Source organism: Mercurialis annua, linkage group LG5, assembly GCF_937616625.2.
Source record: "Mercurialis annua linkage group LG5, ddMerAnnu1.2, whole genome shotgun sequence".
Lineage (NCBI taxonomy): Eukaryota > Viridiplantae > Streptophyta > Magnoliopsida > Malpighiales > Euphorbiaceae > Mercurialis > Mercurialis annua.
The window spans coordinates 11,478,765-11,505,358 of record NC_065574.1 but is presented as its reverse complement, the minus strand read 5'-3'; the positions used below and the strand labels follow the sequence as shown (position 1 = coordinate 11,505,358).

General features: G+C 30.9%; 3 protein-coding genes and 1 long non-coding RNA gene across 6 annotated transcripts; 2 read left to right on the top strand and 2 right to left on the bottom strand.

Annotated features, from left to right (window-relative positions):
- The first annotated feature begins 1,758 nt into the window (after positions 1–1,758).
- LOC126681466 (uncharacterized) lies at positions 1,759–4,000 on the top strand. The gene is made up of 5 exons (XM_050377003.1): positions 1,759–1,818; positions 1,973–2,177; positions 2,269–2,467; positions 2,565–3,360; positions 3,449–4,000. Exons 1-5 carry the CDS (start codon positions 1,759–1,761, stop codon positions 3,998–4,000), a joined length of 1,812 nt encoding a protein of 603 aa, XP_050232960.1.
- Positions 4,001–9,791: 5,791 nt separating this feature from the next.
- Positions 9,792–11,641, bottom strand: LOC126680099 (uncharacterized). The gene is made up of 4 exons (XR_007641054.2): positions 11,384–11,641; positions 10,668–11,105; positions 10,200–10,285; positions 9,792–10,075 (listed from the first exon to the last, which is right to left on the bottom strand). It is a non-coding gene; the product is annotated as an uncharacterized LOC126680099 (long non-coding RNA).
- A 1,206-nt stretch (positions 11,642–12,847) lies between these two features.
- LOC126680849 (pentatricopeptide repeat-containing protein At1g10910, chloroplastic) lies at positions 12,848–22,736 on the top strand. Of its 3 annotated transcripts, XM_050376089.1 has the most exons (14): positions 12,848–13,201; positions 13,665–13,749; positions 13,953–14,216; positions 14,504–14,806; positions 15,691–15,795; positions 16,521–16,620; positions 17,147–17,466; positions 18,056–18,232; positions 18,723–18,851; positions 19,718–19,944; positions 20,165–20,439; positions 21,300–21,352; positions 21,451–21,707; positions 22,164–22,736. In XM_050376089.1, the coding sequence occupies exons 1-10, from the start codon at positions 12,900–12,902 to the stop codon at positions 19,931–19,933; spliced, it is 2,001 nt and encodes a 666-aa protein (XP_050232046.1). In that variant the 5' UTR covers positions 12,848–12,899; the 3' UTR covers positions 19,934–19,944; positions 20,165–20,439; positions 21,300–21,352; positions 21,451–21,707; positions 22,164–22,736. The 3 variants fall into 3 exon arrangements, with proteins under 3 accessions (XP_050232046.1, XP_050232045.1, XP_055961653.1); XM_050376088.1 differs by lacking the exon at positions 20,165–20,439; XM_056105678.1 differs by having other exon boundaries at positions 21,300–21,707.
- On the bottom strand, positions 21,176–22,641 carry LOC126680850 (3-ketoacyl-CoA synthase 7-like). Its single transcript, XM_050376090.1, has one exon. It carries the CDS (start codon positions 22,639–22,641, stop codon positions 21,283–21,285), a length of 1,359 nt encoding a protein of 452 aa, XP_050232047.1. The 3' UTR covers positions 21,176–21,282.
- Positions 22,737–26,594: the final 3,858 nt, after the last annotated feature.

Below are 26,594 nucleotides of genomic sequence, written 5' to 3'. Positions count from 1 at the left end.
TTTTAAAATAAGGGGTACCAAATTATCGTATATCTTAGAGGCCTTTAAGTAATTTGCTCTAATTATTAGCTGGAAATTGCACTATGGATGTTGTCTTGATATTATCCACCTTCAATTCCAACTTTCTCTTCCAAAACTTTACTCTTTAAATCCATAACCAGCATCTTGGAATTTAAAATAAAATTTTTGTATTAGAAGCTTCCTGCATAAAAATATAAAAATACAAAAAATTTGGAATGAGTTTATCTTTTTAAAAAATTAAAGTAAGTAATTGTCACCCTCCAATGAACTATAAACTATTTATTCAGTGGTTTGAAATAGACTTTTGATTAATTAAAATAAATGAGAATGGTTGCACCAAACTATATAAAATTGACCTTCAAATTTTTCTCTAATACATTCCTTCAATTTATTCCAGCTCGTAATGGCATTTATTAGCTTAATTACATGTGAGATTATTACAAAAGTATAGTAGACAAAATATATGAAATATGATTTTGGTTTCATATCTGCCACTCTTTATAGAGCGAATTATTGTATGGAACAAAAGACTTATCTTCTAAGGGACAAAACACATACTATATGTCCTATGAATTTGGTTTTCATATCTATCACACTATTGAATCAATTATTGTATGAGACAATAGTTATTTCATTTCAAAATAAAAGCTAGGTTTAATGCATACCAAATGTAGTTAATTTTTCAAATTAAAAAAAAAACCTTATTTTGGACAATTTAATTCAATTTTTAAAAACTTAATAAGAATTTAATTTAATTTTAAAAAATACTTAAATAATATATGACAGATGCACTAACAAATTAAATTTTGAAAAAAAAAACAAAAAAAAAATCTAAACACGTTCAAACTTTTTAAAGATATATCAATAGGCTTAATTACTTAAAAATCACCCACCTTAAACTTTTTTTTCGTTTATACCCTGACCTAGAAAAAAGTTCATTTATACCCTGACGTATGTGTTTATGTTTCACCTCTACCCTGAGGCACTAAATTAACCTCTTTTCATTTAAAAAAAAGTTTAAAATAGTCCTTCATTTAGAGAAAAATTCATTTCTAATTAATCTCTAATTAGTTTAGGTTAAAAATGAAGAACTATTTTAAACTTTTTTCTTAATGAAAATAGGTTAATTTAGTGCCTCGGGGTAGAGGTAAAACATAAATACATACGTCAGGGTATAAATGAATTTTTTCCTAGGTCATGGTATAAACGAAAAAAAAATTCAAGCTGAGTGGTTTTTAAGTAATTAAACCTATATAAATGTAAAACAATTCACTTGGTATCTTTTTAACTTTTTATTTGTACGTTCTCAGTAAATAATGGCATGTGTCATATGTCAACCTACAAACTTTTGAGCGTGCACTAAATAACACATCAACACGATCAGGGGCGGATCTAGCCTTGGGCTCGGGCAGGCTCGAGCACGGGCTGCCGCCGGAAAGTTTGGAGGACCGACGCTGGTCTTCTGAAAGCCAGCCATGGCTGCCGGCGTAAAAAAAATGGAGGGCTGATCTGATGAACGGGTAAAGAAGAAGACAAACAGCCTTCTGTATTTTTTTTAATTGAAGATGCCAAAACAACGTCGTTTTGGCCTCTTATTTTTTTAATTAAATAGAGGACAAAACGACGTCGTTTTGGCCTCTACTAATTAAAATAATAAAGAGCCAAAACGACGCCGTGTTGGCCCCTTGAAGTTTCATCTGTTCTCTTTAAAACAGAACAGATGAAACGGGAATAAGCATGAGTCCCAAACTTCCACAACAAGACAAAGAATCAGCCCCACCAATTTTCTTATTTAGTGTTTATAAATCAAAATGTTTCTATTCAATCCCTCAATTTTTCTTATTTTATGGCATTTGAGATAAATATTATTATTCTCTAAATTCTCCAATCAAATTCTTTAACCTAATTCCAAAATCTACAACCTAAATTCTCCAATCACATATTTACTCAGCATTCTTCTCACACGAAGATTGCTTATCGTACTCGATTGATATCAGTTTTGGATGTTATTCGATTCTTACTCAAACAAGGATTAGCTTTCCGAGAATATGATGAGTCGAGTGATTCATTGAGTAGAGGAAACTTTCTTGAGTTACTCCAAAGGGATTGTGAGCATAATGAAAAGATTGCAAAAGTACTAAATATTAATGCTCTAGGTAATTTACAAATATGATTTTATTAATTTATATTTAATAATAATATAATTTAATTATGTCTACTGATCAAATTATTTTTTCAATGTTATAGGAAACTATCAGATGACTGCTCCAAGTTTTCAAAAAGAGATAGTGAATGCTTGTGCAGAAGAAGTGAGAACTAATATTATTAAGGATATTGGAGATCGTGTTTTCACACTCATGGTTGACGAATCTCGCGATAACTCTGTGAAAGAACAAATGGCTACTATGGTGAGATATGTTGATGATCATGGAGAAATCCTTGAGAGGTTTCTTTCAGTTGAGCATGTAGTAGATACTTCATCACATACTTTAAAGGAAGCTATTGACAAGTTTTTTTGCCAACTATGGACTATCAATATCCAGACTGCGAGGACAAGTATATGATGGGGCTTCAAACATGCGTGGAGAATTCAACGGTTTAAAGGCTCTCATACTTAATGAGAATGCTCATGCTAGGTATGTTCATTGTTTTTCTCACCAGTTTCAATTGGTAGTTGTTGCAGTTGCAAAAACATTATCAATTGTGGAGAATTCATTTAGCTATTTATCCATAATTTTGAACACTGTTGGAGCTTCCTATAAAAGAAAAAATGCACTCAGACAAAGCCAACATGATCATATGGTCACACAATTAGCAAATGGTGAAATCTTTTCGGGAAGAGGATTGCATCAAGAGACAAGTCTTGCAAGACCTGGAGACACGAGGTGGGGCTCTCATTATCATACGGTAATGCGTATATTAACGATGTGGCCTTCAGTAATGAAAGTGCTTGGAAATGTTCATGATGATGCAGTCGGTTCAAAGGATAGAGGTGCGAATTTGGGTTTGCTTGACCGAATGGAAAATTTTGAATTCGTATTCACCTTGCATTTGATGAAGAAAGTATTGGCCATTACAAATGGACTGTCACAAGTTTTGCAAGAGAAAAATCAAAATATTTTGAATGCTTTGGACATGATACATGTCATGAAGGTCAAGTTCCAGTCATTTAGGGAAGATGGATGGAATAATCTTTTTGATGAGGTATGCAAGTTTTGTGTTGAAAATTCTATCGACGTGCCTAATTTGGAAGATAGTTTACCAATCTGTGGTCGATCAAAACGTGAAAGTCAAAGTATAACATATTTTCACCGTTGCCGTGTGGAAATCGTTTTTGAGGTTAGTAATTTTTTGAATATATTATTTTTCATTACTATTACACTTTATAATTTTCCTAAATTTAATGTTTTTTTTTTACTTTTATTAGGTTATTGAAGTGATTGTGCACGAGATGAATAGTCGTTTCTCAGAAGGGAACAATGAGTTGCTTTCTTGCATAAGCTGTCTGGATCCGAGACAATCATTTTCCAGATTTAATGCTCTGAAATTGCGTCGTCTAGCCGAGTTTTATCTAGAAGATTTTTCTGCATTTGATTTGACGATGTTAAGCAATCAATTGGATATATACATATATGATGTGAGGCAAAGAGCTGATTTTGTTGAACTTGTAGGAATCGGTCAACTTGCAAAGAAGCTGGTGAAAACAGAGAAGTACTTGATATATCCTCTTATTTATCGATTGATAGAATTAGCATTGGTTTTACCAGTTGCAACTGCTTCAGTTAAAAGAGCATTTTCAGCAATGAATATTATCAAGACCGATTTGCGTAGTAAAATGGGGGATGAGTTTTTGAGCGACAGTTTATCATGTTATATTGAAAAGACAATATTTTTGAAGATTGATAATGAGCCCATTCTACAACGCTTTCAAGCTATGCAGACCCGGAGAATGCAATTGCCTCGTATTGATGAAAACTAATGTAAGTAATATTTATTGTTTGTTTTTTATTACATAATTTTATGCAAATGAATTTATTTATTACGTGTTATTTAGCCCAGGCTGAAATGAATTCCTGGATCCGTCACTGAGCACGATAGCCTTACAACGTGTCAATAGGTCAATATCAGAGGGTCAAAAATACATTTCGGATATATTATCTGATACATTTTAGGTACATTTAGTGTAGTTATAATTTACATTATATTTTTTTTAAACAATACATTTTGATTCCGAATGATATGTATCAAAAATGTATATTTGCATTTGATATTTTAAATTTTTTTATCACAAATGTATTTTGATATTATTTTTGTGTGTTTTTTATCATTAAATTTGTGTGCAGCGTGTATTATGTATATATCTAAAATGTATCATGAATTAAAAGTGTTTAGGAAATGGTTATCGTATAGACATTATCATGTACCAATAGTATTTTAAAAATATGTTGATTGCGTATTATGTATATTTTATATTTTAAAGTTTAAGTACTAGCATTTTATCGAAAAATGTATTTGATCTATTTCTAAGTTGTTTTTGAATGTATCATAGATATTTCTGAAATATATATGAGATGCTTTCAGCTGTTTATAGGATCTTATTACTTACATAAGATAAAATAAAAAAATTATTTTCTTGTATGTTATCAGATATGTGTAAGATTCACTTTAAGTGTATATTATATCTTTTCATTAATGGTGATAAATTTAGGGGTAATATCATAAAATTTAACTAATTATACACGTTTTCTCAATTTAATCACGTTCTTTAAAACTTCTCATAAAAATACATAAACTTTCATTTTTTTTTTCAAATTCATACACGCTGATGACATGATACTCATTCATTGTTGCAATTTGGTGAGGTGTAAGTCATTTTTAACCAATATGCATATATAATTTTGAAAATATGTATAAATTTATAAAAGTAAAGTAAAATTTCATAAATATGCATATATAATTTTTTTAATAAATCATTAAAATATTCAAAAATACATGTTAAAACATAATATGGTTGATCAATCAACGTTAGCTCAGTAAGTTATTCAAGCTATACCAGTTACGTAATGCAAACTATAACGGTTTCGGCTAGACTTTGTGATAATATGATACTGAACTGTTGGCAGTTGTTATAGGGTTCTACCGTAAAAAAATCAGTCTTGTTAAATGATATGATGTGATCCAGCCGAGGGACAATGGTTTAAATGCATTAAGGACATGAATCAACTATGATATATTTGAATGACACAAATTTCCAGAGTTTAAATAGATATAATGAGCTTCTCATATATGAAAGGCTCTTACCCGTATTCAGACAAAAATTTATGATGGAGTGTGTTGGGCACTCTGTGATGGGAGTAGGGTTCAGATTTGGCTTGATGTGTGGATAGGCGATACACTTCCTCTTATTCAGATTGTTATATATGAATCTAGTTCTTGCTTATGAAAAGTCTCAGCTTGATCTACATTATGTTGATGAAGACGATCATTGAAAGTTGGACTATTTAGCTAATTTTTTACCTATAGCATGGTTGATGAGAGTGGCTAGCTCTATTCTTCCAAACAAAGACCAATGATTGTGTTTACTGGAGAGCCTCCCCGACGAGTCCCTGTTAGGTACGTTCATCACTAAATCGGCTTATATTGAAGTGGAGAAATAAGGATGGAATGATGAATCTAGCACTTGGAAGACGATATGGGATTACAATGATTATGAAATCTAGAACTAAATCCTTTCTTTAGCTGATCCTTCATGATATCTTTTGATTAACGTTGATCGTTTGTGTCAGCATTTATCGATTGGTAATCTTTGCAATCGTTGTGTGGAGAGCTCCGATCAAGAAATAGATATTCTTAGACATATTAGTCCTCTGACTAGTTTAATTTCATGGCTCTTGTATAATAACCATAATTTTTTTTCAATTGTTTAGTTGCGATTAGTTAGTTCTTTTTGTTAAAACTTTGTCTATGTTTTTATATCATAAAAAATAAAAAATTAGTAAAAATTATTATCAACTTTGTAATTGAGTTAAAATTATCGAAAATAAATTTTCTAATTAGATTTGTAAGAAGAATGAAAAGTTTGAAATTTCAGATTTCGTTTTTTGAAGTTAAATTTTTGGATTATTGGACCAATATAAGTAGCAGTAAAATGCTGAATTAACTCTATTAATAATAACTCTCTCTCTAAAAAGTTGTTCTTTCCATTCTCTCTCGAAAAACTCCTACTTTCTTCATTGTTCTAAGGAGAAGATGATTTTTTTTAAAATATTGTATTTTAAAAAAAGTTCATTAAATTGATTTATTTTAATTTGATTGATTATATATATTAATTAATTTTTAATGAATATTTTTAAGATTAGATAAAATACAGTAAATTCAAGTAATTTATTTTAATTTGGGAAAAAAAGAGTAGCAGTAAATATACACGTTTAATCTTGAAACTGATGTAGTTATTGTTTTCACTTTAGTAAGTATCAATTTGCCTCTTTAACTTACAAATGGCGCATTTAATACAAATATAAATCTTTTATGAATCCCCTCCAACTTATCATTTTTATCATTTAGGCCATATTAAAATCAAAAGTATTTACTAATTGACAGATATTGAAATTCAATTTCGCCCCTAGTAAGCTTATATAAAAATTTAGAATAAACTTTTTTAAAATCTACTAAATAACTAATTTTTGTACATAGCATTATATATCTTTAAATTAATTTACTAACTTATTTATGTAATAAATTAAAATTAATGATAAATAAATAAACTTTTTGAATTTACTGTATTTTATCTAATCTTAAAAATATTCATTAAAAATTAATTAATATATATAATCAATCAAATTAAAATAAATCAATTTAATGAACTTTTTTTAAAATACAATATTTTAGAAATAAATTTTTTTTATTAATTTTTAATTTAATATTCGACTAATTTAAAAATGTAAATTAAATACACTACTAGAAAATAAAGAATTATCGATGAATTTTTTTTAATTTAACGACGGATTTTAGCCTTTACCAACAGAAAACTTAATTTACCGACGGATTTCAGTCTTTAGCGACGGAAAAATCCGTTGTTAAAATGCAGTTTTCTAGTAGTGATATATATTAAAAACAGAATATTAATTTATCAATTTTTAAGATATTTTAATTTTTATATCATTAAATTATTAGAAAATCAATATGATCAGTTATTTAATTAATTATTTTAGATTTTTCATTTTTATTTAATTTTTAAAGAATATATAAAAAAAATTAAAGTAATAAACTGAATTCTATATCTATTAGTGAAACTTCTGTGACATCAATGATCAATATGACCTAATCGATGAAAATGACAAATTAAATACGTAAGAAAATTAAATATAAAATAAAATATAAATTTTCTAAAATATTATTAAATTATTAAGTTGTTATTGTTAAGGTGCATGGATGTCAAAACTTCAACATCAAAAACGAAAAATAGAAAAATATATCTGAATAAAAGTCAAATAATTTCCTAAACTCATTGTTCAAAACTAGAAAGTGTCTAATAAACCGCAAATAAAAAATAAAAAAAGAATCCTACTACGAACAAAAAAATAATTATAATAATCACATGGACCTCACTAATGAGTCGTCGATCAAATATTGCATGGGTCCCACGTCACCAATTGATGGCTATTGGTTGATAAGAAAAGACAGGCAGAGTTGTCTATTACTACTCTTTAATCTTTCATGTCCTAAGCAAGTAATTGGTTGAAATTTTTAAGCCTATATCATTAAAAAATAGTACTCCCTCCGTCCCATTTAAGAAGGGACATATCCCATTTTCATTTGTCCCACTTAAGAAGGTCATATCGTGTTTTTTGTGCCAATTTATATGAATTTTCCTTTTTTACCCCCTTTTCTCTTTCCATAATTAATGACTATTAGCCTATACACAAAATACAACACTATCATAAATAGGGGTAAAATAAGAAAATACTATAGTAATTAATGCTTTCTTAATATATGTGAAAAAGTCATTTGTCCCTTCTTAAACGGGACGGAGGGAGTATCAAATATTTACTGACTTTTCTCAGTTACGATAAAAAAATCGGCAAATATAATCGGTTTTTGTTATTATATTTTTTTAAACGACGTCGGACCGAATAAAAAATTTATCTATAATTGACATAACATGTATTTTTTTGTTATAACCGACACAACACATAAAATTTCTTTTAAAATGAATGATTTTCTAAAATTTATTCCATTTGAAATTAATTGAATATTTTCAAGATTCTGTAATCAATTTATAATTATTAAGAAATATTCTCTTTTTATATTTTATTACTTATTACTAATTATATTAATTAATTATTTAATTGGTTTTAAAATCGGATTAGACATTGTTAGTTGAAGGGATACCAAAAAACATAAAATTTATTATCCAAAAATTAAAATAATTCAAATAAAATATTAATAAAAAAATTGATTATAACAAATTTAATCTCATATCATTTTCAAAGAAAAAGTATAATTATTTAAGACTCTACTAATTGTTTTTTTTATTAAAAAATACAGAATTAAAAAACATAAAGCTGGCTTTGAAAATACAAACAATATAAATACACAAGTCTCCATTTTTTTTCCTCAAAGCAACAAAAACTAACGGAAAACACGGTCCATCAAATTTTTAAAGAAGTGGCCATTTTTTCACCCAGTCCAATTCTTCTCCTTATGGGACACAACATGGAATATGAACAAATGAAGTTTGATAACCATTTGGCTAATTCGTTTGTCAAAACTTAATTTGCAACGTTTTGGGTCAGATGGTGGATATTAAACACCCTTAAGTTACTGAACTTTCCTAATATTACAGAAAGAGTATTAAATTTCAAATCGTTAAAAAATAGTCACTAAATTATCAAATTATTTCACCGGATGCTACTCGAGAAAAAACGCACTAAACTTTTTCGTTTTATCCCATGTAGCATGCAATAATTACAAAATTATCTTTTAAATTTTGGATCAGGTTAGTTTTAGAAAAATATTTTTTTTTGTTTGTTTTGATTTTTTTTTAAAATGGTTCGATTTGGTTTGATGTTATAATTCATTTTTTCAGTTTGATTTTAAGCATAAAAATTTAATTAAATCCTAATATAAACCAAACTAAAAAAGTTAACCGAGCTAAGTGGTTGAATTTGGTTTTGAAAAAAATTATTCCTTTTAAAATTTTGGTTTGGATTTATTTTGAAGAAAAATGGAAAAAATATTGTTCAAATTATTCGATTTTATGAAAAAATTATTTTTTGGTTCGGTTTTGAATATACAAAGTTTAGTTAATCAACTACAATCCGATACAGAAGGAGAAAAAATTGAAAATTTAATAATATTAATTTTGACCGGTCTTATCAAATATTACACCGATTCAACTAACGAGTACAAAAGAATCTAGCTGTAATGAGGAATTTTTCGTTATTACAAGTCAGTTTCCCGTCATGTCCCCCTATTATTTTCTCTGCCGGAAAAAATAACCAATGACATTATGACAAGAGACAGTTCCCCTCTTTAACAATATGTTGACAGTATTTTTACCCACTTAATCTCAGTTTTAGCAACATTCCCATCACTAAATTATTCTTATACCTTCATTAAAAAAAGAATTGCTATGAATTTTCCCCTCACTATATCAACTTGTACCCTCATTAATATTAAGAGCTACCAATAAATTCTCCTATTAAATGACCCTATTACTAAAACAAATTTTCCTATAAAAACAATTTCATTATCAAATTAGAAAGAAATACAACAATAAACACTCACAATATGATCTTCATTACAATTTTTATTTTTTGTATATACATAACCATACATTCATATAAAATAAAAAATAACCTATTTCTAAAAGAGTTTTATCTATGTTCTGTTTATTTAGAAATTAATAAAATATAGAATTAAAAATCAACACTAATCAATACCATTAGAAAGAGTGCTAAAGCTCAACATTTCTTCACTTTGCAAGACCTTCTGAAACTTGAAGATTCCCCAAAGTTTGATGCACATAACTTGAACATCAATATAGCATCAGCTGCATAACAGTTTAGAACCAAATTAGATGCTTTCTTTGAACTAGAGTTGTATTTGCAAGCAGCAATCAACAAAGTGCATGACTATTTTGGAATATTGCAAGTCGATGATGATTTTGGACTTACGATAAATTATTCATAGAATGAAAAGAACAATTAGGGAGACAAAGAACTTGAGCTGAACTTTATATTATCAATCAACAATGATGGATCTGCACCAAAAAGTAGCAGATTAAATAACCGCTGAAAAACGGCCAACCAGTAATAACATTACAAACATATAACTCAAAATACAAAGCTAATCATCAGCAGCATAAGGACCAGTAAACATTGGATACAAATGTAATTGCAACTTCATTAATTTACACCAACTAATGTTTCATACTCATAATGAAGGAAATCAATAATAAGCAACAGAGTACCTTTCGAGGACCACTAAGAACTGAGACCAATTCATATTTTAATTTACACTAAATAATTTAATATATTGCTGTAACTACAAGAAAACACAAACATTTCAGGACAACTATATAATTTAATTTATATATCACAAATGGCTATACACTTAAATAAGAAAAAAAAATTACATTATACCTTTCGGAGGACATTACTCATTGCTGTCTTTGGAGGTGCAACCCGCAGCACCCTCTATTGGTAAAGGTTGCCTATACGGATGATGAACACGACAAGCTGAAGAGCAGTTAAAGTGCAACATCAATGCAGGTAACGCGGAACAATCAAAGTGCAAAGTCGGTGGAAATAATTGAGTTAAGTCATGATGACGAGCAAGGTACGACTACTCCACCAAGAAAGTATACACCAGAAAACCTCCTTGGCTTAAGGTCGTCTATAATCTATATGGATAAACTTAAGTCAAAGAGGTTCGTCATCATCACTTAGCTCGATTATTTCCACCGACTTTGCACTTTGATTGTTCCGCTTTATCTGCATTGCTGACTGTTCTTCAGCTTGTCATGTTCATCATCATCATCCATTAGTTTATCTTGCTTTTCTCCAGAAATAGCTTTTGTTCTAGCAAAGAGAAGTAACAGTTGAGTCAAGCTCTCTACCAGTAAGTATATCATGCCCAACAAATTTTCCATTGCATAAATCCATGAATTTCAAAATTCCAAGTTTATACCGAATACATGAATCTTATTTCAAAAATTCATGATAAAAGGATAATACGATTAACACATCAAGATAAACGGGTAACACGAATTTAAAACGGCATAACACGACTAACATGACACGGCCCAATACAGCAATACATAAATAATAACGGGAAAAAGGCGTCATGTTTTGAATACCATGAGATCCAAAATTAAACCACTAATATCACCGCACCCAAACAAGAAAACGCCGCCACTGCAGCTGCCGCTACCGCCAGAATCAGGCGCGGATCTACCTTCATCCCGGCTGCCTCTAGAAAATCAAAGGTCCGAGATGTGAACGTTGAAGAGCGACGTGAAGTTCCAACACTCCCACCATGGCCGCCGACACTGGTTTTGTGCAACTAAGGCCATCGTTTTAGTCTTAATTGGGCCCTCTTATTTAAAAAAGGCCATCTTTTTGACCTAAATTTACTTAAGAAAAGGGCCAACTAATCATTTTGGCCCTACATTTGCTTAAAAGGGGCCTAGATGGGCCTTTACTATTTTGATAAAAGAGGAAATTACACCATTTACCAAAAAAAGTGAAAATAATTACAAAACTACATGTTGACTTTTTTTATTTACAAAAGTATTAATAATATTTACAAAAGTACAAAAAAATAAAAAATAATATCAAACATACGGTGTATACTGTGGGTATAATGTCAGTATATTAAAAACTAACATTATATCAATATTATACCAACATTATATCAACATTATATATACTGAGATTTTATTAATATTAAATAAAAATTAACCAAAATTACATCAAATCGTTTACTAAAAATTAAATTAATAATATATCAAAATTATACCAACAGTATACTAAGAGTGTACACATCAAAATATACTAAAATTTTATTATTACATCAACATTACACCACGTCACATACTAAATATTAACCTAACAATATACTAAAATTATACCAACAATATACAAATTCTCTAGTTCATTACCAACTATTGTGAAAAATACATATAAAAAAAATATACATGTTATCAACTAGAAAAAATATATAAAAATTTATAATCGATATACCGAAAATATACTGAAATTATACCAATAATAAACCAAATATTATTTTTAAATTATCTGATTTATAGTTTTAATATTCCAAAATTATACCATAATTATACCGACATTATACAAATCGTACTTTTGTAATTAATTTTCATTTTTTGGTACTTTTGTAATTAATTTTAAATCAGTCGTATTTTTGTAAATAAAAAAAGTTTACAGGTACTTTTGTAAATATTTTTAAAATTTTAGGTATTTTTGTCATCGTCCCCCAGATGAGAAATTTACACAAACTACTAATTTTTCTATAAACTACAAATTATTTGCTTAAAATTGGCCGGTGGAATTAGTGGAATACATACGCAAAACAATGTTTTTTTTTCTTTGAGAAATATACTAATTATTTATTTTTGTAAAATTTTAAAATTATTTTAATTTTTCTAATTAATCTATAATTTTCTAAATTGTACTATGTTTTCATAATAATGAAAACTCTTAAGCTATAATGATAAAAGGATAAAGTTCAAGGGTACAAACATATATTTAGCCTTTAAACATATTGAAACACAGGTGAATTTTATCATCTTCATCCACATCAAAAACCTATCCTTGTCTCTCTTGCCCAGTGATACTGCACATAAAACCATAAAAATGGAGTTATCTGTTGTACAATGTCATAATATCTCCAAATATTTTAATTCTCCTTTAATTTCTTCTTTATCAGCTTCAGCTCCCACCATTTCAAGAACCAAAAAATCTCAACTCACCTTAGCAGTTGCCTCATCATCACCACCACCAACAACAATTCACAGAAAATATTACAAGAATAGCAATGAGAAACTGGGAAATGGTGAATACAATGCTGAAAGGCGTCACTCAAAGTCTTACTTGGCTAGACAAGCTGCCATTCAGGAAGTTCAACAGTCCCCTGACTTGGATTCTGCTCTTCAAAGGTCCCTTCTTTATTCTTATCTTTATGTTTTATTTTGTGGGTGTAATTTGTTTAATGCTGTCTAGTTCAGTTTCATGATTATTATGAGTAACTAAGTGAATTATGAACTGGGTGTTTATCTTACTGGATAAATTTACTGTACTCGTAAGGCCTTTTAGTAAGGTGTTGCTTTGCCCGCACGGGTTTTGTCTAGTGGTTTGAGCCCCAGCCATCCGGGCGCCATGGTCGCGGGTTCAAACCTCGGCTATGCCCTTTCTAATAAATGGAGTGGTTGGAGCTGCGGGCCATTATAGCTCGGAATTGTCAGGTATGTCGGCTTGTGGACGGTCCACATCCCAGGGTTTAATGGTGATTCTGGGCGTCTGGTTCGGGGGAGTGAGTCCTCGTCAAAAAAATAAATAAATTTTTTTAACATAATTTAGTATTGTGTGACTCATAGATTCTATATATTACTCAACTGACAGATTAGGAGGGATATTGAAGGCACAAGACTTGAATGTAATTTTAAGGACTTTTGGGAAGCAAAGGAGATGGCAGGATCTCTCTAAGGTGTTATGATTTTTGTGATACTTCATTTCAGTTTGCTTATTGTTTGATTATTAAAAAAGAAGAATGAAACTCAGTTGAATGGACATAACTATGTAATGTTGTATCTTCAGTTCTTCACATCACTATTTGGACATTTGATTTTCCATATTTCGGTAATCATGATGAGTTAATTCTGATTTTGTTTACTTTTGCGATTATTGCAGATTTTTGATTGGATGAAAAAACATGATAAAGTCAATGTTTCTTCGTATAGCAGTTACTTGAACTTCATGGGAAAGAGTCTCAATCCTGTAAAGGCCCTAGAATTCTATAATGACATTCCAGATGAATCTACGAAAACTAATGTCTTCATATGTAATTCCGTTCTTAACTGCCTAGTCAAGAGTGGCAAGTTTGATAGCAGCCTTAAACTGTTTCATAAGATGAAGCAAGATGGTCTTAAACCAGATGCAATTACATATAGTACGGTATGTTGATATCAACTTGCATTATTTTATATTCGTTTAGTATCCTAATTCCACATTCGATAAGATCAAATTGAACCGCCGGTTTTCCATAGAACTTTCTTGCAAGAAGGCACTGATGCTACCATTGATATTAATGAACTGGTCTAACTATTATAAATCATGTGATAAAGTTCATTTTCCGGTTTAGACAATTCTTTTTCTTCGGGGAAAGAGGAGATAACTCTATGCTTATGATTTTATGATTGTTTCAGTTCAAATTCATCACAATTATCTTTTGTCATCCTTAGCTTCTTTCAGGTTGCATGAAGGTCAAACATGGATATTCCAAGGCATTAGACTTTGTTCAAGAACTTAAGTATAATGGATTACAGATGGACAGTGTGATGTATGGAACTCTTTTGGCAGTTTGTGCTTCAAATAATCTATGTGAAGTAGCAGAGAGCTATTTTAACCAGATGAAGGATGAAGGTCATTCTCCTAATGTATTTCATTATAGTTCTTTGCTCAATGCTTACACTTCAAGTGGAAATTATAAAAAGGCTGATGAGTTGATGGAAGACATGAAATCTGTAGGGTTAGTTCCAAATAAGGTTTGTGTCATGTTTGCCTTGCCATTTTCTAATATAATGTTCAGCTCAATTTGTGTTTGTTTGCATGTACAATATGTATAGATGTATTTTCTACATTCATTGTTCTATGGCATAAGCTTTCATCCATCTATGAGTATGTGGATGATTAGCTTTGGTTTTAACCTTTCTAGAATGATTGAGCTGAATTGTATCTATATTTAGTGGAAAAACAAAGGCCATCATAAAAGACAATTGTCATAAAATCATTACTTGCAAGGCACTAATAAATTTTGCCGTTTTATCACTGTTTGATCATATAATATTTTTCTTAAGAAAAAATGTCATCATTTAAAGAAAGAAGTTCATTACTGATAGCTTCTTTATCATTGTTGTTCTCCTTTTTATTGTCTTTAAATGCTTCCTTTTTCTTATGCTGTTCAATCTCATCATCCTCTGTCATTAGGTGCATAAACTTAAACAATGTGTGCAAAAACTGCTACATGCATAAACTTAGGAGTTAAAGTTGTACTGTAGATTAACTGTTTTAGGTGGCGAAATGTAGCAGAACAAGTTTGTTGGACATATTTCTTTCCCATATTTTAAGCTTTCTGGTGTCTGTTAAGCTTTTAACGTAACTTATCTAATTGATATCACTGTAATTCTTGCTGCAGTAATTTATTTGGCTTTTTGTATACTTCCACATATTTAAAATTTATCCCTGATATAAGTGAAAGATCTAGTTAACAAAGGCAGTTTAGTTATGGTTCTCTTAAGTTTTCACTAATACATTTAGCTTCGGCTATTTTTTCTTTCCCTTGGATTGGTTCTTTTCATTGATCTTTAACAATCAAGAGCTTTGAGAAATCTCGACATCCTTCTTTAATTTTCATATGAAATGTTTGCAGGTAATATGGACAACTTTATTGAAAGTATATGTTAGAGCAGGCTTGTTTGAGAAATCACGAGAGCTACTGCTTGAATTGGAAACTTTGGGCCATACGGAGCATGAGGTAATTTATAGCTGGCTCTCACATTTTTATGAAATAAAAAATTTTCACCCTTGTTATGCAACACCACAGGAAGCAAAAAAATCACAGGTCTACGCTATCTTTTGGGTAATATAATGAATTTGGTCGGTAAGAATTGTAAGAATGTCCAGAAAACAAGTTCTGGCTATGTAGTTTTGACTTTTAGCAGAATGGATTTGCTTTCTAGAGTTTCCCTGCAAGTTTCTGATTCTATATAACATGATGGAGCATTTACTGCTAATATTTAGTTAAATTAAAGGGCTTTACACATATATGTATGTATTACAATTTAGAGGAGGATGCATTAGTCTCCTATTTTTAATGTCTCTCTTACTCTGATATTTTCAGAATCTTTGAGTATCTGGAGCTAGTGGTTGTGCACATTAAATATTGAAATTATTGACTTTGAATTTGCTTTGTTGGAACCTTGACCTTCCGGCTTTAGGCAGGTGTCAGCCCTGTACATCGTCTTATGACTTTATAGAGACCTGTGTTCTTGGTTTAAACTTGCTTAATTTGAAATTTGTTTACGATTCCTTCTCTTTGCAGTTTACTTATAGTCTTATTGGTGTTTATTGCTTTGAGTAACATATCTTAGTTTTCCTCATGATCTGATCTAAATTAGTACTAGGTCAGTGGTTACAAGCATCTTTGCGTTTCCCCTTGTCTGTACATCTATAGCTACTTACATGAATATACATTTACAGATGCCATATTGTATATTGATGGATGGCCTTTCCAAGTCTGGGCTTATAACTGAAGCAAGATCAGTTTTTGATGAAATGAAGGAAAAAGGTGTTAAATCTGGTATGTGATTTGTGAGACATTAAACCTTCTTCTGATCATTTTTGGATGTATGCATCCCTATTTGCCATTATGAGTGCAGTAAAATTGCTTGTGTAAATTTAGTGCTAAGCTGAAATGTTAACCTCTCATGCAAATCATAAAGTTTGCAACCTGTCTACTTTTTGAAGGCTTTAAAATTTAAACTATTTGGTATCGGATAACAGGAAGTTTATTTTTCTTTTTCTATTACAATTTTCTTTTGTGGTGGTCCCTTGGGAGTTTGTAGACCTTTTAGCTTCTAACTATCTCCTTCATTTAGAAAATAGGACCAAGTTTAATATCAGGACAATATCAGGGAATGAAATAAGTGGATTGCCTGTTAGATGCTATGTATGTAGATATGCTAACATGTCCATCAATTCATTTGAGTCCCTTGATTTTGCTTGATTTTTTGAATTATTCGCTGCCTAACTGAACATGCTTTCTTCGTGGAAGCTCTATCTTCAATTGTTTTCTCCAGGAATAATGCTTTGTTTTCCTCTGGCAGATGGCTATGCTCATAGTATCATGATTTCTGCATATTGTCGAGGGAGGCTTTTGGAAGAGGCAAAGCAATTGGCAAAAGAGTTTGAGACCCAGTATGATAAATATGATTTGGTTATATTAAACACTATGCTCGCTGCCTACTGCAGAGCTGGTGACATAGAAAATGTGATGCAAACAATGAGAAAAATGGACGAAGTGGCAATCAGCCCTAGTTATAATACATTTCATATTCTTATCAAATTTTTTTGTAAGCAAAAGTTGTATCCCCTTGCTTACCGGACAATGAAGGACATGCATAGGAATGGCCACCAGCCAGAGGAGGTATGGTTTTCTTATACAGCTCCGGAGACAATACTCTTTGTTTATATGTTGTACATTATACAATCTGAAAGACTTGAATGATATATTTTGTACTGTAAGACATGGTCATGCAAAACCACGTCACTGCCAAGTTGTCAACTTCTTGTTCCTTGTCCACGCTAGATAAGTTAGAAAATATGACAATTTTCTTTTTAAGCAGAAGTGTCTAATATTAGCTTGTTTTTAGCATTTGTTTGTTGCTGAAGCAGAATAATACGTACTGAGTTTAGTAATGCTCTTTTAAAGAGTCTTAAGACAACCTTTTAATCTTTGTATGTTTCAAATCAAATTCATTTATTGCTCAATTTTCGGGAAAAAAATAACATTCTTTTTATTGCTCATTTTTTGGGAAAATGGCATTCTTTTGCAAAAATTTCGTAACTTTTGCATAATTTGTTTTTTGGTTTTTTTAATCGAGAAGATGATTTCATTTTGTTATTTTTGACTCTCCCTTGTCATTTTGGTAAAGGTTTTCACCTTTTCATTTAGAAATTTTTGGTTCGAATGCTGGACTGTGACTCAAAATTTCTGACATTTACTTAATTTTTAGGAACTCTGTTCCTTGTTGATTTTCCACCTTGGTAAAGCTAAAGCCCATGAAGAAGCCTTCTCTGTTTATACAATGTTGAAATATGGCAAGAGAACCATGTGCAAAGCCCTTCATGAGAAGATTCTGCACATTCTTATAGCTGGTCAGCTTCTCAAAGAAGCTTATGTTGTTGTTAAGGTATGCTACTTTTTCTTGCTGGAAAATTTATATAATGGCTTGAGTGTTTTTATAAAATATAAATCCAAAGTTTTTATTAAAGCAAATTAAGCAATCTCTTAACTACTACTATGAAGTGATCTGGAGCTGTTGAAATCATACTCAGGCACTAATTAAGTTGCATGGTTTTTGTGTATGCCGAGCTGAAAATTAAGTTTTCCTGTTTAAGATTAAAAATATTTTATAGGTGTTTCTTTTCCTATGTTTTTCAATTCATTTTGATTCTTTTGTTTTTATCATTTATGGCCTTATGTTTGCTCATGGTTCTTTTTTGCTCTTTGTTTTTCATATCATAAATATTAATTATACATTGTCAATTATGAGGTTGCACAATGCAATGGAAATTTTTTGTTTGTTAGAATTTCCTCAATAAAACTTTGGGGCTTGTTTCAGGTCCTGGTTATATAATTTTGAATCTTGCAGTTCAATAAGCTCTTAAAATTTTCATCAGGACAATTCTGAGTTAATTTCTCAAGCTGCTATAAAGAAGTTTGCAAACTCATTTATGAGGCTTGGTAACATCAATTTGATAAATGATGTCATGAAGGCTATTCACAGTTCTGGATACAAGATTGATCAGGTAAATCTTGGTGAATTTGACTGAATATGCGTCCATCGTTTTCTTTTCTTCAATTGAGGTGCATCCTCTTTATCCTCTATTTGCATAATAGTATGAACCCATGAGAAAAGTTTGGTATTGAGGATCCTATTAAAGAATGAATATGTACTGTAAGATGAATAGCGAGGGTAACTGAATTAGCAGTTTTTAGCTTCATATTGAGACTTCCTGTCAATTTTGAAAGAAAGTTGAAAAGTCCTGCCATACCCGGCCTTCTACAAAATCACTATCATTATATAATAATCAGATGATAAATTCCTTCTTGTAGACTCCTTATGTGGGATCTACGTTCCAAGTAACATATTTTATTCTCAGGTGTTGGCCTCAATATTAAGATTCGAGATGTTTAGTTGGTTGCTTAATTTATGGTCTACACCACTGCTTTAAAAACCAGACCGGACTGGCCGGTTCAACCGTGGACCGGAGGTTAGTCCGGTACTTTGAACCGGAAAACCTGCTAAAACCGTAAACCCGATGAACCGGTTAAACAATTAAACCGTCAGGTTCATTTAAAACCTCTATTATCATCATCACTGTTCCACCATCCCCTCTAATCAACAGTATTACCCAGCAAATATTCGCAAAAGTAGGGGGCATTTCAGCCATTTCAGATCTATATAGGCAGACAAAAAAGAGATAAAAATCAGATCTCTCTTGTTTAAAGATGATCTACTTCAAAGAAAAAAACCTTATTATAGAAAGTTTGGGAATGATTTTATTTTAAAGAGATTAAGAACGAGACAGAAGCTAAAGAAGAAAATAAAATAATCATTAAGGAAATTTTTCTTTTTACTAAATTTTTTACTTTTTCATTATATTGTCCCCAGGAACTATTTCAAATGGCCATATCCCGTTATATTGCCGAACCTGAAAAGAAGGATTTGCTTCTGCAGTTGCTCCAGTGGATGCCTGGCCAAGGTTATGCTGTTGATTCTTCCACAAGAAACCTAATTCTTAAGAACTCTCACTTATTCGGTCGGCAGCTTATTGCTGAGATCTTGTCCAAGCAGCACACGGTGTCCAAAACCCTGAAATCTCTGTAAAGAAAGGATGGGTGAGTTTTTGAAACTACAATAATTTCAATGACAAGATCTTTTGTTTTTCTATCTCTTGCATTTAGAGCTCTTAGGATCAAGAGCAGATGCTGTATATTCAACACTTTTTTCTCGTTTTTTAGGTGGTAGTTAAGATTACCTGGAGACTTTTTTTTATCCGTATCATATAGTTAATTCTTGTTGAGTTACCCTGACTTGGGGATGAACTCAATGTTTCAGCTAATTCACCCACTTTGCTACTTTCTCCAAAGCCAAAGGTAGCTTTTGAGACTAGGATGGGAAGCACCCTAGTTTGCAGGAATCACGGCAAGCAATCAATTATGGACGAACAATCAGTCACTGTCATTTTGTATATGCTTGCAAACTCTTTGTGTTAGGGGGTCTTTTTTTCCCTTAAAAAATATGATAATTACCCAAAGGATAATAATATGCAGCAGTATGCGCACAGAAGCTAGGTGCTAGAGATGCATAGTATGAACTGGTGATACGGCAAGGTACTTCATTTTGTTTTGTAGTTCATGCCCTTATAATCTAGACTTCAACTTAAATTGCAGCAGCTTTACTTGCATTTGGATGCATTTCATGAAACTGATGTACAGTGAACTTGATTCTTAAATTTGGACTGCAGTATCTTAGTGTAAAGATATAGCACGATTTATGTTCTACCCTCTTGGTTCTGTCTTCCCTTTCTGAATTGCACGATTTATGTCCTAATGACTTAATAAATGTTGATTTCCAGTAGGACTTCTTCTTCCGAATTAATCAGCCGGTGAAAACAAGATGCTAGGAATTGAAACATTTTCATTCTCTGAATCAGAGAGAACCACACTTCACAATTGGTCTCATTGCGTACTCTATATTTAGTTATTTCAATTGTTGTCAAAAGATGTGGGCTGAAGAGTATTCAATGGAGAATAAAGTGTTCTCCTAGCTATGACTGTTCTATCTATTGAAAGGAGAAAGCTTCAATTTAGCATGCAGAAATTGATATTAGAATCCAGAATTCAGGGTTAGCTAGTCATACTTAACTGCATCTTCCCATCTTTTGTAAATCAAAAGATCCATAAGAAAAAAATCATAATATGGAGGAGAAGCAGATTGCTGTTTTAAGAGTATGTTTATATTAGCTGTTTAATTATTAGAGAAATGGGATATTGATGTAAGATCTTTTTAAGTCTTAGTATCTATCATTGTAATTTAGCAATTATACAATAGTAACTATAGCACATCTGAAGAAAAAGAGAATGTATTCACGGACTAGCTTTAAATGGAAGAGCTCTAGAATGTATTTGGTAGACAATATAGGATTATTATAAGGTGATATTGATATTGTATTGTCATGGCAATTTTACAGGATACAGACGGATTCTGTCTGACCAAGCGTTGCTTACATCTGGTTTAATATCGGTAATAGATTTCCAAACTGCACTATTACACTTGAAGCCACTACCAAATGCAATTTGCCAAATCTGATCTCCTTTCTTAACCTTTCCTTTTGCTTCCAGGTAGCACAGTTCATACCAAACTGAAGAGGATGAAGTGTTACCGAATCTATATAATGTCATCCTCGAAGCTTCTCCATCTTCCTTCTCCAGCTTGAGATTACTCTCGACAGCATCAATTATTGCCCTTCCTCCAGCATGAATGCAGAAATGGTTAAAAGCTTTCTTGAGTTTTGGCACATATATTTCATTTTGTTTTACATTGTTCGATAGCTTTTGGCAAATTACAGACCATCCGAATCTGAGCTGCTCAGAGTAAGGTAACACTCGAGGCCCTAACTCTAATATGTTAGTCTTTAAACCTTTACCTGCAGCATGTAGAAGTGTCCTCGAAAGGGACACCCCTACACGACCATCAGCATCTGCTTTTTGAAAGACAGAGTAGTATGCTTGATCGTCAGATCCCATGTGGGTTCGGACAAGGTGCTGGAGCTTGTAGTGGGCTGTATGCTTGTGTTGCTTCTTGTTTGACAGCAGAATCGCAACTCCACCCATCCGAAATATGGTGTTCGCTACTAGCATGGACTTATCTTGGCCTTTGTAACCATTAGGAGATACTGCTTCCATGCTGAGAACTAAAGCCAATGAGTTCTTATGAACTTTGAGTAGTTCTTTAGCCAGACTTATCGATAGAAGTCCGGCACTGCACCCCATTCCACTTAGACTGATGCTTTTTATGCTGCTTCTGAGTCCAAACTTTTCTATTATCATTGCAGTAATGGATGGAGTGGGACAGAATAAGCTGCAATTTGATATCAGAATATCAATACTTTTCGGATTTATCCCGTGTTTGGCAAGAAGATCGCCTGCAACTGTGAATAGAACTTCTTCAATTTCTTCTTTCGCTGATTTGAAAGAAGCTAGCTCTGGTAACTCATGCACTGACACTGGCAAGCAGGCCTCATCTCCAACGCCGGATCTTTCCAAAACCTTCTCTTGAAAATGAAGACTTTCTTTCTCGAAGACACCACTTTCAGCGCCATGTTCTAAGAACATAGAGCTTGGGACTCGCAAGTGATCTGCTGGAAAATAACAGATGAAGTCTAAAAGATAGACACAATTTGATCTGAGAGCAAAGTAGAAAACTGCAATTATTAAAGTGGTTCCGAATAAGAAATGTGTGAATGGAAATGAGAAGTTTGCCAAGATCGACGAGTTAGACAGGGAAAAATTGGTGAATATGTCGGTCACCATTGTCGATGTTGATATGCAAATGCGGTTATATTTATGGTGTTAAATATGAATAGATATTTTAATTCTACTGGAATAAGAAACCTTTTTTTTTGTTACATAGTCACAACATATGAATGTGCATATATGATGTATTCTTATACGTTAAAAGTTGAAGATAAATAAATAATTTGCAAGAAACTACAAATTGTGAAAAGATAAACTTCAAGACGTAACAACTTGTCAAAAAATTCAACAGTTTCAATAAACTTCAAGATAAACAAGAACAGGAAATAGTTTAGCCTTTTTTTTCTTCTAGATTTCATCAATTAGAGATTTGAACTAGACTTCAAAAATTTTGAAATTTGCGTTGTGCTACATTAATTGTTTTAGGGTTATATATCTTTTATTTAAGCTAGTGTTAGTATTCATAATTAAGAAAAAAAGAATTGAAATTTCCAATCCTATACTATATTTTTGTAAATATAAAAGAGGTGTCAGCAACTGAAGCCAATTATTAGAAAATAAGCTAAAAAGTAATCAATAATTTTCAAATTTACATCCTATACCATAAAATTATAAAAGCGGGTATTATCATAAAAAAATCACTAATTTTATATATTTTCTCAATTTAATCACGTTATTTAAAACTTCTCATAAACATACACTAACTTTCATTTTTCCCATCATACACAGTGCTGACGTGACACTCATTCATTAGTGCAATTCGCCGAGGTGTAAGTCATTTGTAACTAATTGAATGAATGACACGTTAGCACCGTATATGAATCTGGAAAAAAATGAAAGTTGGTGTATGTTTATGAGAAGTTTTAAAGAACGTGATTAAATTGAGAAAACGTGTAAAATTGATGAATTTTTATGATATTAAACTATTATAAAATAATGAGAAAATTACAAAAAAAAATGTTAAAACCGCGTATATTTTACAAAAATGCTAGGTGTCCAGATTCTTTTCAATGACTACTTTTTCTCTTACATTTTGTACCTCTCTACCTTATTTTTCTACATTTTGTACATTTTCACTCAAAAAGTGACACGTGTTGCATGTATCAGTGTGTCGAGGCGCGTCAGTCAACACGTCAGTGCGCCAGACGCGTCAGCGCGTCAACACGCCATCTCGTCAGGGGTCGTATCTCAATACATTCGAAATACATCTCCAATATATATTTGATACATCTCTGATATATATCAGAAACAACTCAAATATATTTATTTTTAAATATATATTAATTTATTAGACGTGTTTGACATGTTTTTAGTTGTATTTGTTCAATAAATCTTTAATATATAATTTATATATAAAAGAAAAATTCTTGATGCGCGCCATCTCTTCCGGTGGTACCTCAATGCCTTCGAAATACATTTTCGATATATCTTTGATACATTTTTTATACATCTCGTATACATTACCAATACATATTAGAAACAACTCAAAAAAATTCATTTTCATATATATATATATGACGCATCCGAGATTTATCTTAAATGTATATGTTAGATACATCTCTTGATATATAATTTATACATGATAGATATATTCTCAATAAGTATCGTTGATAACATATAATTTCCAAAACATGTGGCACATATTTTATTTTAATATATGTTATAGATACATTTTAGCTACTCATAAATTATACATATAGCGTTCAGTGCGTTAAATACACAGCTCATATACATATTTTATACATATACAATACATCTTGTATACATATCAGAAATAGCTCAGACGATTCTCGTTCAAATATAATTTAATTTTATGAGATGTGTGTGAGATGTGTCCAAACTGTATTTGACAGATACATCATTGATACATAATGCATACAATCTTTGATATATAATACATAATATATTCTTAATATATAATTTATACATTTTTAGAACATTTAACATATGTCATTTTGATATGATATATGCTATAGATATATTTAAGACACATCATATATTTTGATAGATATATGGAAAAAACAATGCTTAAAATATATTAGAAATACCTTTGATCTATATTATATATAAAAGCACGGATTTGGGGGGGAGGGTGCTGAATCATCCTTTTTAATTTATAACTATACAAAAGTTTTATAGTTATTAATTAATAAATTATTTAATTAATTATTAAAGATAATTAGAGTTCTATAAAAATTGATATTACAATTTGACGATTTCCCTAGCCAAAAAAGTAGCCAACTACTATTTAGGATTATATATTAAGATAATTGACCAACAATACTAATTAAGATAAAATTCTTTCACCATAAAAGTAAACTTCCGCATAGAAACTTCTGTATATTAGCATAAAAAAACAACTTTGTATTGTTCATGATTAGCTGGATAAAGTCCTAATTAATTAGTATAAGCCACTAATAGTAATATGACTCTATTTCTAATTAAGACTCTAATAGCCATAGCTGAATATAATTTTTATTAGTAATAAGCCACTAACAACCATAGTTGAACTGAATAAGCCATTAAACTTCCGAGTAATTAATTTATATAATTAATTATTTTAATCCAATTTATAAAAATATTTTATAATTTAATAAAAATTCTAAATAATTTAATATTAACCCTATATAAATACATACGTTGGTATAATTATACATAATAAATTTAAATTATATCATAAACTATAAATAAACGTCAATTAATATATCAATAAATGTTCGACGAGTCACACTGCGATCCACGTGTGAAACACGTAAAGCGAGACTAGTACACATAAAAGATATATATAATTTTTATTTAATACTTCTGATAGGTATGTTTAAAATGTATCATAAATATATTGATGTGTGTAAAATGTGTTCAAGATGTATTTGATAGATACATCATTGAAATATAATGTATACAATCTTTAATGTATAATACATGATATATACTCATTATGTTATAGATATATTTCAAATACATGTCATAGATTTTGATAGATATATGGAAAAAATAATGCTTAAAAAATGTTAGAAATATTTTCTATATATATAAAAGATACACATAATTTTTATTTAATGATTCTGATAGGTATGTTTAAGATGTATTATAGATGTATCGGATATGTATCGAAAATATATTTCTGATGCATTTGAGACATTAATATTGATTCATTGTCGCGCTGACATGTCTGCGGATTGACTGACCCGTCAGCGCGCGTTGACTGACGTGTTGACTGACACATATGTGCGCATTGACTGACGCACCTGATGCATTGAATGACGCACATACGTGTTTTTTGACGCGGGCTAATGTGTCGCGCTCTCAAAAAAAGGTACAAAATGTAATTTTTAGAAAAAAATTAGATACTAGTGTAATATATGACCCTAGTTAGCATTTTTGTAAAGCTCATTAATATTTTGGTAGTTTGATAGATTTCCCTAAAATAATGATCAAAATACTATAATATGGAGAATTGAAGACCTACAATATTTTTTTATATTAAAATGAAATGATATAGATATTATTTTGGTATTACAATTTAATTTTGGTGCAACCTTTAAGCTTTAATCTCTATATATGCATCATCATATATCACATACATATGTAACTTAAAATGAACTTTGTACACACACATGATTAGACTTTCTAAAGGTCTTATTTCTTAGCCACAAGGAATGAGCTAAACTATTACAAAGTCTTCAATTGATTTTTCAATCTTGCTTTGTCTTTCAAGCTTTCTTAGGCACAAAAAGAACATCGTAGATCCTCTGAACACTTGATTCGACTATCGAACCAATAGAAATTAAAAATCAAATATATTGATTTGAAGCAGGATGTTCGCCCGGGCAAAGTCTAGTTCACGGGGGCGGAGTCTAGTTCATAGGGGCGAACTCCCTCAGCATAACTACTCTAATTTCTGTCGTTTCGCTCATTTCACAAGAGTTGAGGATTAATGAGGCTTGTGAAACTTACGAACCTAAACGAATCTCTTGCATACTTAAAATATTAATTTATTTACTATGTTG

Bases quoted from the DNA above. Each gene is read 5' to 3' on its own strand.
- LOC126680849 (XM_050376088.1), top strand. From the start codon at position 12,900: ATGGAGTTATCTGTTGTACAATGTCATAATATCTCCAAATATTTTAAT. The intron at 13,750-13,952 runs GTGTTATGATTT...CGATTATTGCAG, and splicing joins GATGGCAGGATCTCTCTAAG to ATTTTTGATTGGATGAAAAA. The intron at 15,796-16,520 runs GTAATTTATAGC...ATACATTTACAG, and splicing joins TGGGCCATACGGAGCATGAG to ATGCCATATTGTATATTGAT.
- LOC126681466 (XM_050377003.1), top strand. From the start codon at position 1,759: ATGAGTCCCAAACTTCCACAACAAGACAAAGAATCAGCCCCACCAATT. The intron at 1,819-1,972 runs GTTTATAAATCA...ATATTTACTCAG, and splicing joins CACCAATTTTCTTATTTAGT to CATTCTTCTCACACGAAGAT. The intron at 2,178-2,268 runs GTAATTTACAAA...TCAATGTTATAG, and splicing joins ACTAAATATTAATGCTCTAG to GAAACTATCAGATGACTGCT.
- LOC126680850 (XM_050376090.1), bottom strand. From the start codon at position 22,641: ATGGTGACCGACATATTCACCAATTTTTCCCTGTCTAACTCGTCGATC.